We start from the raw sequence: 13,314 nt of genomic DNA on the forward strand, positions 1-13,314 counted from the left end.
CTGGGCATTAGCTTCCCTCTCATCCACATGGTCATTCATGAACTAAGACTCTAGATGCTATGTGCCAGCAGAATGTTTGTCCGTGGAGGAAAGGATTGCAATGGAGTCATATCCTGTCTTCTCTCATCGTACAAATCTCCAATAAAAGTTACTGGATTACAATCAGAAGTGGGAATCCTGATGAATTTTTCCTCTTCCAGCCTAGGACCATAGGGAGCAAATGTAGCACCCTTCTTCTGAGACCAATTATTCAGCACAGATTGGGGATCAAGCCTGGGCCCTTACTGCTCTGTATAGCCAGTACCCATTTAACCATTGGAGACATGGAGTCCCGCTGTAAAAGCAATGTGCATTTTATAGCACCTTTAACATTAGAAAATATCCCATGGTGTTTTACAGTAGGCAGATGGGGGGCGGTGGTTAGTGTGTAAAAGAAAAACAAAAGGTGAAAGGAATAAAGGGACAGATGCTGAGCCAAGGGAGGAGAGTTTGGAGTAGTTACTGAGCTTGATAAAAACGATGGGTTTTAAGAAGATTTTTAAAGGTTTTAAAGAAGATTTAAGAGAGAATTCCAGAGAATGGAGCTGAAGTGGCTGAAGGCTGTACCACCAATAGTGGGGTGAAGGAGATGAACGGAATCAGTCAGGACAGAATGGTGCTGGAGAAGGTTGCAGAGACATGGTAGGATGAGGCAGTGGTGGGGTTGAAAATGAGGAGTTTACAGTTAATAGATGAGTGGCCGAACAGTGTAGGGCAGAGAGGATGGGAGCGATGGTTCCATGGGACTTAGTGTGGGACAGGTTAAAGAATTCTAAAAATAAAAGCTTATATAAAGTGTCATCTCTAATATATATTGAAAATGAAAGCTTCTATTTTTGGTGTTTGTGCCTGTCATGCCTAGAATGGAGCATTAAAAAAGGCTGTGTCCGACATTAGACACATACTGTTTAAAAACATGGAATTACCAAATAGATATTTCTGAAACCTGAAATGCTCAGGTCAAAGCCTTTGGGCATCCCAGTCACTAAATATCACTCACTTAAGATGTTTCTCTGTTTCTTTCCTGCCCATTAAAATTTATTTCCATAAATAACGCACGGCTTCCCCGGCACCTTCATCAATCAGAATCAAAAAAACCTGGTAAAAAGGATGATAAGAAAGCAGCTGACAAACGAGGAAAGAAAGGAAGCAAATCTGCTGGGAAAGAGGATGAGAAGGAGGTATGATTGGTGCTTGTTATAATTCTCTCTTCCTACCCTGTTAAATTGCCAGCTTTGCTTTTTGGAGTCCTGTTTAGTTTGAGAATAATTTTAGGACCATAATTATGTCAGATAGTGTTATCAGTAACTTGCATTTAAGATCCAGGTGACCTGCTTGATGCACACTTCCTCCTCCATATTGTGTTGAAATCAAGGCATGTCATACCATCTCCTAATTCAACTTCTTGTTTTTATAAATCCTCAAAACTGTGGAACTCCTGACTTCCCTCCGTCTTCTCTCCTTTCTACAGTCTACAGGTTCCTAAACCTTAAGCTTGGTACCATCTAATCTCTATTTTCTGATTTGCCTCACCTCTGTTTTACTCTTTTCAACCTTAATGGTATCTTACACTCGTAGCCTTGCCCTTCCAGTTTGCAAAATTAGACACTCTCAGATTAGTGGGAAGCCACAAGGAATGTCATACCAGCACTGGTCACATGGGCAGTACTCAATCCAAGGTCTCCGCTGTGGCTCAGTTGATAGCATTCGTGCCTCTGAGTCAGAATGTGGGCAAACACCCCAGTGCCAATACTGAAGGAGTGTTATACCGTCAAAAATGCTGCCTTTCGAATGAGACGTTAAACCGAGGCCCCGTCTGCTCTCCAAGGCGGATACAAAAGATCCTATGGCACAATTTTGAAGACGATCTCCCTGGTGTCATAGCCAACATTTCTCCTCAACCAGCACCTAAAAAATCCCAGATTATCTCACCATTGTCATTTGTGGGACCTTGGTGTGTGCAAATTGGTTGCCTCGTTTCCTACATTAGAACAGTGACTACACTTCAAAAGAGCTTCATTGGCTATAAGGCACTTTGGGACTATATAAATGTAAGTCTTCCCATTGCTAAAGATGTCTGGCCAATGAATTGCTGTACTGTACCCTTTAGTACCAAACAGTCCCAGGACACTTGTAATAGCTGCAGATCAAAGCTCACTCTGTTCGGCCCCAGTGCTGTGTCTCATTCCCATCCCCTGAATAATATTTCCAATTATCCAATGGCCCAACTCTGAGATACATTGCCAAAGTAAGGGGCATTTTTATATGCCCATACCTTCTAAAAACTGAATTGTAACTGTTTAAACCCATATCACATATCACCCTTGCAACCAGCAGATGAGACAGTCATCCCATCAGTGTGAGCCGGGCTTTAAGATGACAGAACAAAGTCTATTGCAGTGCGCCACTCACCCCACTAATATATAGACATTGATTCATGGTTACATTGAGCTACATAGAAAATGCAGCAAGGGATCAGAGCATTCGACCCAACCAGTTCATGTTGGTGTTTATCCTCCACACTTCTTCTTTGGCCTCCTTGTCTCGAGAGACAGTGGGTAAGCGCCTGGAGGTGGTCAGTGGTTTGTGAAGTAGCGCCTGGAGTGGCTATAAAGGTCAATTCTAGAGTGACAGACTCTTCCACAGGTGCTGCAGATAAAATTGGTTGTCGTGGCTGTGACACAGTTGGCTCTCCCCTTGCGCTTCTGTCTTTTTTCCTGCCAACTGCTAAGTCTCTTCGACTCGCCACACTTTAGCCCCGCCTTTATGGCTGCCCGCCAGCTCTGGCGATCGCTGGCAACTGACTCCCACGACTTGTGATCAATGTCACAGGACTTCATGTTGCGCTTGCAGACATCTTTAAAGCAGAGACATGGACAGCCGGTGGGTCTGATACCAGTGACAAGCTCGCTGTACTATGTGTCCTTGGGGAGCTTGCCATCTTCCATGCGGCTCACAGGGCCAAGCCATGCTGGCTCAATAGGGTGTATATGCTGGGGATGTTGGCTGCCTCGAGGACTTCTGTGTTGGAGATACGGTCCTGCCATCTGATGCCAAGGATTCCCCGGAGGCAGCGAAGATGGAATGAATTGAGACGTCACTCTTGGCTGACATACGTTGTACAGGCCTCGCTGCCATGGAGCAAGGTACTGAAGACACAGACTTGATACACTCTGACTTTTGTGTTCCGTGTCAGTGCGCCATTTTCCTCCACTCTCTTGGCCAGTCTGGAGATAGCAGTGGAAGCCTTTCCCATGCGCTTGTTGATTTCTGCATTGAGAGACAGGTTACTGGTGATAGTTGAGCCTAGGTAGGTGAACTCTTGAACCACTTCCAGAGCGTGGTCGCCGATATTGATGGATGGAGCATTTCTGACGTCCTGTCCCATAATGTTCATTTTCTTGAGGCTGATGGTTAGGCCAAATTCATTGCAGGCAGCCGCAGTCCTGTCGATGAGTCTCTGCAGACACTCTTCTGTGTGGGATGTTAATGCAGCATTGTCAGTAAAGAGGAGTTCCCTGATGAGGACTTTCCGTACTTTGGTCTTCGCTCTTAGATGGGCAAGGTTGAACAACCTGCCACCTGATCTTGTGTGGAGGAAGATTCCTTCTTCTGAAGACTTGAACACATGTGAGAGCAGCAGGGAGAAGAAGATCCCAAACAGTGTAGGTGCAAGAACACAGCCCTGTTTCACACCACTCAGGTTAGGAAAGGGGTCTGATGAGGCGCCGCTATGCTGAATTGTGCCTTTCATATTGTCATGGAATGAGGTGATGATACTTAGTAGCTTTGGTGGACATCCGATCTTTTCTAGTAGTCTGAAGAGACCATGTCTGCTGACGAAGTCAAAGGCTTTGGTGAGATCAGTGAAAGCAACGTAGAGGGGCATCTGTTGTTCGCGGCATTTCTCCTGTAGCTGGCGAAGGGAGAACAGCATGTCAATGGTGGATCTCTCTGCTCAAAAGCCACATTGTGCCTCAGGGTAGACACACTCAGCCAGCTTCTGGAGCCTGTTTAAAGCGACTCGAGCGAAGACCTTCCCCACTATGCTGAGCAGGGAGATTCCACGGTAGTTGTTGCAGTCACTGCGGTCACCCTTGTTCTTATAGAGGGTGATGATATTGTCATCACGCATGTCCTGTGGTACTACTCCCTCGTCCCAGCACAGGCAAAGCAGTTCGTAGAGTGCTGAAAGTATAGTAGGCTTGGCACTCTTGATCATTTCAGGGGTAGTGCTGTCCTTCCCAGGGGCTTTTCCGCTGGCTAGAGAATCAATGGCATCACTGAGTTCCGATTTTGTTGGCTGTACATCCAGTTCATCCATGACTGGCAGAGGCTGGGCTGCATTGAGGGCGGTCTCAGTGACAACATTTTCCCTGGAGTACAATTCTAGGTAGTGCTCCACCTAGCAGTCCATTTGCTTGCGTTGGTCAGTGATTGTGTCCCCTGATTTAGATTTGAGGGGTCGATCTTCTTGATGGTTGGCCCAAAAGCTCTCTTAATGCCATCATACATTCCTCTGATGTTTCTGGTGTCAGAGGCCAGCTGAATATGACTGCATAGGTGTTGCCAGTAGTCATTTGCGCAGCACCTGACTGTTCTTTGTGCAGTGCTTCTGGCTGCTTTAAGTGCTACGGATGTTAACTCACTTGGGGCTTTCTTGTAGTTCAGCAGTGCGATGTGCATAGCGGCCATGACAGGTTCCAGCTCTTCAAAGTGAGATTGAAACCAGTGTGCATTCTGATTCACACGTTTGCCAAAGGTGGGCATTGCTGTGTCATAGATGGCATCTCTGATGTGGGCCCACTTGGTCTCTGCATCCCCCGTAGGAGTGTTTTGAACGGCTTTTTCAAGTGAATTTAGAAACTTATGTAACAGCTGTGGACAAGAAATTCTGCTAGTGTTGATGTGCGGGCGGCCCTTTTGCTTGGAGTGATGCAGCTTCTTTGGTTTGAGTCTAACCTTGCTGCACACCAGGGAGTGGTCGGTGTTGCAGTCCGCACTGTGGAAGCTGCCTGTGATTTGAACGCTGTTTAAAGAGGCTTGCCTTGTGACGATGAGGTCCAGCTGGTACCAACGACGTGATCTTGGGTGCCTCCAAGAAACCTGGTGACAGAGTTTAGTATGAAAGAACGAGTTGGTGATGCAGAGGTTATGATAGGTACACAACTCAAGCAGTCTCTGTCCATTCTCATTCATCCTTCCAATGCCACAGCGCCCAAGGCAGGAGGGCCATGAGTCATGGTCGGCCCCAACCCTGGCATTAAAGTCCCACAGCAGGAACAGATGTTTGGTATTGGGGATGCTACTAATGATATTATGGAGTTTCTCGTAGAACTGGTCTTTAGCGTCAGGTTGGGAGCAGAGTGTTGGAGCATAGATGCTGAGTAGGTGTGCTGGACCAGAGGCAGTGAGCAGTCGGATGGACAGTATGTGTTCCGAGCCATTTGAGGGTGACTCTATCATGCTGAGCAAAGAGTTTCTGATGGCAAAGCCCACTCCATGCTGTCTTGGTTCTTCAGGATCCCTACCCTGCCAGAAGAAGGTGTAGTCTTGCTCTCTTAGAGATCCGCTCGCAGGGAGGCGTGTCTTCTGAAGTGCTGCAATGTCCACATTGAGTCTACTGAGCTCGTTGTTAATGATGGCGGTCTTCCGAGAATCGTTGATTTGTGTAAGGTCTTCTGACAGGTGAGGACACATAGTTCTGATGTTCCAGCTTGCAAAACGAAGGGCTGGTACCTTCTTTCCTTTTTTTTTCGTGCTGTTTGGTGCGGTGTTGCAGTCCACTTTTCGGGTAATGACCCTGAGCTCCAAGCACCCATTGAAGCAGGTGGACTGTGGCGGGACAGAACCTTACTGACCAGGGGCTGCCCGGTTTGAGGCGGGCAGTAGCTGTCCAATGAGATGTGATGACCTCTCCCACCGACAACGGCAACCCATGGCACCCAATCTCTACGCCAATTGAGCTGGACTTATAACCTGTAACTGCTGCCTTCCATGTTGTTTTGGTCGCTGTGAGGCGACTATGGAGTGACCTCTCCATGGTGCATGCCTGGCCAGATGTATGGAGGTTGTGAGTTGCCCAAGCGTCAAAACCCCGCTCTCGGCCTTCCTGGTGGGGTCCAAAGGAGTGCAGAGCACGACGTTTGGCACCGGTATGGCTGCAGGAACTGCCGGAAACATGCCAAAGGTGACACATGACCGCCTTTGGGGTTCCGCTCCGGATTTTCTGTTAGGGTTTACTCCCTTAGCCTTGGTCTCTCCCGAGACGCCCACAAGCAGCATCCTAATCCCATATACCTGACCTTATCCCATATCCCTTTATCCCTCTTCCCTTCAACCACCTATCTAACTAATTCTTAAACGTTGACAGTCTCTGCTGCAATCACTAACTCTGGCCGTGAATTCCACAGCCTGACAATTCTCTGTGTAAAGAAGTGTCTCCTGCTCTCTGTGTTAAATCTTTTACATTCAATCTTCTATCTATGTTGCCTGGTTTAAGAACCCCAACTCATTGGAAACAATCCATTTCCATCCTTAATCATTTTGAACGCAAAAGGAAAATACTGCGGATGCTGAAAATCTGAGCTGACAACAATAAACACTGGAAATACTAAGCGACTGGGATTTTATGTGGGCCCCTGAAGCGGGATCGGAGGTTGTGGGGGACACGGAGTATCGCAATGGGTAGCAGGCGGGGTGGGGAGAGGGGGCGGAGGCCCCGTCGCCAAGCGATCTTCCCGGGGGCGGGATTGCAGCCCAGAGACCAATTGAGGTCCTTAAGTGGCCTATTAACGGCCAGTGAAGTGCCTCTTCCCACCGCCTCTGGGATCTTATCAGCGCCTGGGGGCGCCTCTACCATGAGGGAGGGCACCTTGTAACATGAGGTGCACTCCTGCGGGCTTGGTGGAGGGTCCCTCTTCCAAGGGAACTTCACCCCCTGGGATCCCCCTCCCCCTCGACTGCACGACCACTCATTTGACCACTCCGGGTGGTGATGCCAGTACTGCTGAGCTGCTGGCCCTCTGATTGGCCAGCAGCTCATGCATGCGGAATCCCCGTCTTTAAAGGAACGGGGATCTTGGTGCATGAAACATTTGAGGTAAAAAGACCAGAGGATTGCTTCAGGCGGTGGGGGAGGGGAGCAGGAAAAGGCTGAAAATTGTTGAGGCGGAGCTCCCCCCACGTTTCTGGCCCAGTGTTGGGGCCCCCATCTGCTACACAAAATCCAGCCCAGCACATCAGACAGCATCTGTGGAGAGAGAAACAGCTAATGTTTCAGTTGATGACCCTTCAACCTGAAACATTGGGCTGAATTTTATGGGCCCCCTTGGGATGGGAATGGAAGTGGGGTGGCCCATAAAATTGTGTCAGAAGGCAGATGGGCGGAGTGCCCGTCGCCTGGCTGATGCTGTCCTTCCCACCTCAGCCTCAATTTAATAGAAGTCGGAGAGGCCTGCCACCACAGGCAGACGCCGCCAGGTGATTAATTGCCTGTCCGCCATGTAATTGCAATGGGTGCCCAACAGAGGGCCGAGACGGGGTTTCTCCCCACCTTCCATCCCACCACCGGGACCCCCTTCAAAATAAAATCCAGCCCGCTAACTCTGTTCCTGCACAGATGCTGCCAGACCTGCTGAGTATTTACAGCAATTTAGTGAATCTGTGCTGTACCCTCTCTGAGCTGTAATACCTTTCCTATGGTGTGGAGCCCAAACTATACACAGCACTTGAACTGAGGTTTTACATAGATTCACAATTACATCTCGATTTTTGGATTCTATAGCTCTTGCTATAAAACCTAGGACTCCCTTAGCTTTTTTATGGCTTTTATCCAGTTGAGGCGCTGCTTTTAATGTCTTGTGAACCTAACTCGGCAAATCTTCCTCCTTTACTACATCATATCAATTTCCACCATGAATAAGTATCTTTTTTTAATCAAAATGTACAACCTCACATTCGCTGACATTGAATTCCACCTGCCACCATTTTTCCCATTCCACCATCTTATCCATCTGCAGCTCCCTTTGGTCCTCAGAATTATTTACTCTGCCTCCTATCATCTGTGACAAGGGGTCTATAGGCTGTTGGGTGATGAAAGCAGAGCTATGGTTCTCTGTACAGTTATTAACCTGTGCCATCCTTCTTGTAGAAGCGCCTGTCTGCCAAAAAGACAAGGGGGAAAGATGATAAAAAATTTACCAGCCCCTCAACATCCAGGGGCAACAAGCAGGCGACAACATCCAGGGACAGCCCCGAGCCAGATCAGAATCAGGAAGACCCCATCGTACAGCAGATGTATCGAGAAAAATTATACATAGAGGTAAGAGTCTCATAGAGGCATCGATTTCACTGTTACATGATATTCAGCACAGCAAAGGGGAGGAAAAGTTTCTTTAAAATAATTACTCGTGGTGCTGGCAGGTGAAAGACAAGAAGGAAATTTATTGTTTTCACTGGAACAACGGTGGTGGAGGGGTGACCTGATAGAAGTTTACAAAGTTATGAGTGGCATGGACAGAGTGGATAGTCAGACGCTTTTTCCCAGGGTGGGAAAGTCAGTTACCAGGGGACATAGGTTTAAGGTGCGAGGGGCAAAGTTTAGAGGGGATGTGCGAGGCAAGTTTTTTTACACAGAGGGTGGTGAGTGCCTGGAACTTGCTGCCGGGGGAGGTGGTGGAAGCAGGTACGATAGCGACGTTTAAGAGGCACCTTGACAAATACATGAATAGGATGGGAATAGATGGCATCATGGTCGGCGTAGGCTTGGAGGGCCAAATGGCCTGTCCCTGTGCTGTACTGTTCTTTGTTCCTTATGGCTGTTCAATAGTTTTGTGTTTTAAAGCATAAATTAAAGTAATTAAAGTAACAATTCATCCCTTTTGCTGCTGGTGATTGCTCCCTTGATGGCCTGGCTGAACTGTACAGACCAGGGCTTTACAGATCTGCCTAGCAGTCAGTTCTGAGCTATTGTAGCAGCTGTAGGGGTGCTTCAATAGCCTTAGGGCTCCGTAGGCTAAAAAGGGAGAATAATCAGGCAAGGAGTTCCACTCTCGGTCGATCTCCATTGAATTTATGTTGGAAGGTTTGGGTCTGTGGGCATTGTGTAAGGAGGGGTTCAGTCTCAGCTGTGATAGCCACACCATGACCTGTCTGCCAACACTCACTGCCTGAGCTTACGCTGGCCAGGGTACCAAGGGCCTGCTTCACAGGCTTCAGGGCCTGCAGAGTGATTCTTCAACAGGATGCAGCATCTACATGTTTAGAGGGCAGAAAATGGTGTATGTTCACTGAGAACCACAGCTTGTTTCATAACCCTACGGATATGCTGATGATGTAATTTGACTGAAAATCAGTGCTTCTGGTTTGAAGTTTCCCTTTCTCCTTAAGGTGCCGACCAACATTCCCTCAAATTTATTTTAGGTGTACGCGGTCTATTCATTTAAGTGTGTGGGCCATTAAAATTTTTCCTGGGTTGCTGCACAGTCGTGCAGCTTAGAGAGAACATTGGTGCCAACAGATGCTGAGATGCAGCTCCAAGCACGTTGACCACTTATCCAAAATGCTCACTCGTCCAAGTTCACACGTGGGCAAAGTATCAAGGCACTACTAATACCTGTCAGCACCTTCAGAGAAAGAAAGAGGGCAGGAAATTAGGAAGCATCTTCCGTTTTGGGGGCTGTCTGGTTATTCACCTTATTGAAGCTGCAGTTCATTACAGTTTATAGTTAGTAAAATACTTTGGGGTAGGTTTTATGCTGAGGTACGAGCAGCACTACTTACCCAGTTCAAAACCATAGGCACACAGGTCATTTAAATACAGACAGGACAGGCTGATTGCACAAGCATCTGTGAAATGAGCCTGGATCATGTTTGTGCAGCCACCTGGTCTGAACTGCTTCTGCCTAATCATCCCTTGTTCTCTACAGACTCTCAATCCTTCACAGTTCCCGCATCAGAAAACAAGATTGATTCCATGTTACGCAGTGCTCAACGTTAGCAAGAAGCCAGCTGTTCAATAATTAGCAACGAGAAGGACGGGGCTGACCGTGGGTGGGACTGACCGAGGCTGGGTGGGACTGGCCGAGGGAAGGTGCGACTGAACGTGGGAAAGTGGGACACACTGAGGGAGGGTGAGACCAACCGATGGAGTGTGGGACTGACTGAAGGAGGGTGAGAGTGACCCAAGAGTGAGAGTGGCCGAGGGAGGATGGGACTGGCCCGACAAGGGTGTGGCTGACAGAGGGAGGGTGGAACTGGCCGAGGTTGGGTGAGCCTGGCCGTAGGAGGATGAGACTGACAGAGGGAGAGTGATACTGCCGAAGAGAGGATGAAACTAACCGAGGAAGGTTGGGACTGAAAGAGTAGTTGAGGCAGAAACCCTCAACTCATTCAAAAGGAGCCTGGTTATGCACCTCAAGTGCCGTAATCTGCAGGGCTATGGACCAAATGCTGAAAGGTGGGATTAGACTGGGTGGATTGTTTTTCGGCCAGCACAGACATGATGGGCCAAGTGGCCTCTTTCTGTGCCTTAAACTTTCTATGATTCTATCTATATGCTGCCCCTTGGCAACACTATCCAAAAGCACAGTGCAATTTCCACATGTACACTGACGACACCCAGCGCTACCTCACCATCATTGCTTTCGACTCCTCCACTGTCTCTAAATTATCACACTGCTTCTCTGACATCCAATCTTGAATGGGCAGAAATTTCCTTCAACAACTTCTTTTGTATGACAAGAAACGGTTATCATGGGATGTCTAGTTTGACTGTCCATTCAATAATCTCCTGAGATACCGAGTGGAGAAATGAGGTGCCTCCTGCAATAGATCTTAGTGAACAGGTTGGTGTGATATGGTCTGAAATTCATGGCCACAATTACATGTCAGGTCGTCCCTCATCTTCCACTTCTGGAGCAGGTGACCACATTGCCCATACCCTGTGTGGATTTGGTTGAGCACTGAGGGAGGTCAAAGCCACAAGCCTCTGCTGTTGGGCCAGTGATGAGCTGTTGGTTCTTTCGGCTGCATGCTTCCCACCATTCCGTCCATCTGGGTAGTGGGCCGATACCAGCTGCATGAATATCAGCAGCTGTTTTCCAGAATGATTTTAAGGGCTTTCCTGGTGGATTGTTCAAGTCTTCGTGAATGGTGTGATTGGTGTTGCTCAGGACTTTTTCCATCTCATGGAGCATGATGGCATTGCAGTGAATGGCAGACGGGACAATGTGGGACAGCACTGAAAGCCTCTCAGTTGGAGTGGACTTAAGTGTCCCTGACACTACCCTTATGGTGGTGCTTAGCAGCACATCCAAGGTCTGTGTGTGTGGCTGCAGGACAAGAGGCAAAGCAGTATTCTGCAGCAGAGTAATCTTGGGCCACTATTGTGGTGTGAAGTGTTCTGGCTGTGCTACTCCATGTTATTCCAGCAATTTTCCAGACCAGGTTCATTCTGGTTTTCACTTTTTGGACAGTGTTAAGATAATAGGTGAGAGTCCTGTTGATGACAACCTTGCACGTGATCACCCTGTGTGTGCTAGTTTATTGAGAACTAAGATCATCAGGAAGATGTCTGAATGTCCACAAGTTGTCTCCTGGTTTGAATTGCAAGAAAGCATTTCATAGAGTCATAGAGAGATACAGCACAGCACTGAAACAGGCCCTTTGGCCCACCAAGTCCGTGCCGACCATTTATACTAATCCTACATTAATCCCATACCACATCCCCACCTTCCCTCAATTATCCTACCACCTACCTACACTACGGGCAATTTACAATGGCCAATTTACCTACCAACCTGCAGGTCTTTGGCTGTGGGAGGAAACCGGAGCACCCGGCAGAAACCCACGCGGTCACAGAGAGAACTTGCAAACTCCACACAGGCAGTACCCAGAACTGAACCTGGGCCACTGGAGCTATGAGGCTGCGGTGCTAAGCACTGTGCCGCCCCATTTCCTTCAACTAAATGTTGGGAAGACCAAAGCCATTGTCTTTGATCGTCACCACACACTCCGTTCCCTCGCCACACACTCCATCCCACTCCCTGGCAAGTGTCTGAGGCTGAACCACACTGTTCATAACCATTTTGGCATATTTGACCCTGAGATGAGGTTACAATTACATATCTGCACTCTCACTACGACCACCTATTTCCACCTCAGTAACATCTCCCAACTCCACCCCGCCTCAGCTCGTTGGCTGCTTTTAAGTGCTTTAGACTCTAGATTTGACTATTGCAATGCACTCCTGGCTGGTCTCCCATTTTCGAACCTCTCATCTGAAAGACTGTGCCTTCAACAGTGCAGCACTCCCTCAGTAGTGCTGGTAGTATATAGAATTTCAAAAGGACAGGTTGGTGGAACTTAATGAAATTAATGAATGAAATTTAATGCAGAGAAGTGTGAAATGATTCATTTTGGTAGGAAGAATGTGAAAAGACAATATAAAATAAAGGGTACAATTTTAAAGAGGGTGCAGGGGCAGAGGGAACCTGGGTGTATATGTGAATTAGTCATTGAAGGTGGCAGGACATGTTGAGAGAGTGGTTAATAAAGAATACAGTATCCTGGGCTTTATTAATAGGGGCATAAAGTAAAGGAGGTTATATTAAACTTGTATAAAACACTAGTTCGACCTCAGCTGGAGTATTGTGTCCAGTTCTGGGCATCACACTTCAGAAAAGATGTGAAGGCATTAGAGAGAGTGCTGAAAAGATTCACGAGAATGGTTCCAGGGGTGAGGAACTTCAGTTATGAAGATAAAGTGGAGAGTTAGGAATATTTTCCTTGGAGAAGAGAAGGTTGAGAGGAGATTTGATAGAGGTATTCCAAATCATGAAGGGTCTGGACAGAGTAGATAGAGAGAAACTGTTGCTATTGGTGGAAGGATCAAGAACAAGAGGGCACAGATTTAGGGTAATAGGCAAAAGAAGCAATGGAGACATGAGGAAAAACTTCTTCACGTAGCGAGTGGTCAGGATCTGGAATGCACTGCCTGAGAGTGTGGTGGAGGCAGAGTCAATCGAGGCATTCAAGAAGGAATTTGATTACTATCTGAAAAAGAAGAATGTGCAGGGCTATGGTGGGGGAGTGAAGGTGAATTGCTCCTTCAGATAGCCAGCGCAGACAAGACAGACCAAATGGCCTCCTTCTGTGCTGTAACAAATTTGTGATTCTGTCCCTTATAAGTTTCTATGTTTCAATGGGATCATCTCCCATTCTTCTAAACTCTGGGGAATATAAGCCTAGTCTACTCGATCTCTCCTCATAGGA

At 47.5% G+C, this 13,314-nt stretch overlaps 1 protein-coding gene across 2 annotated transcripts in view; it reads left to right on the plus strand.

The window, feature by feature from the left end:
- mycbpap (mycbp associated protein) overlaps positions 1-13,314 on the plus strand; it is a 330,021-nt gene that overhangs the window by 307,329 nt on the left and 9,378 nt on the right. The window contains exons 17-18 of one of the 2 annotated variants that reach the window (XM_068057785.1): positions 1,126-1,220; positions 8,192-8,362. In XM_068057785.1, the coding sequence (XP_067913886.1) occupies positions 1,126-1,220; positions 8,192-8,362 (266 nt within the window). Of the gene's footprint in view, positions 1-1,125; positions 1,221-8,191; positions 8,363-13,314 lie in introns of those variants that run through there. The other variant, XM_068057786.1, reaches the window with a different exon arrangement.

Source organism: Heterodontus francisci, chromosome 26, assembly GCF_036365525.1.
Source record: "Heterodontus francisci isolate sHetFra1 chromosome 26, sHetFra1.hap1, whole genome shotgun sequence".
NCBI classification, from domain to species: Eukaryota; Metazoa; Chordata; class Chondrichthyes; order Heterodontiformes; family Heterodontidae; genus Heterodontus; species Heterodontus francisci.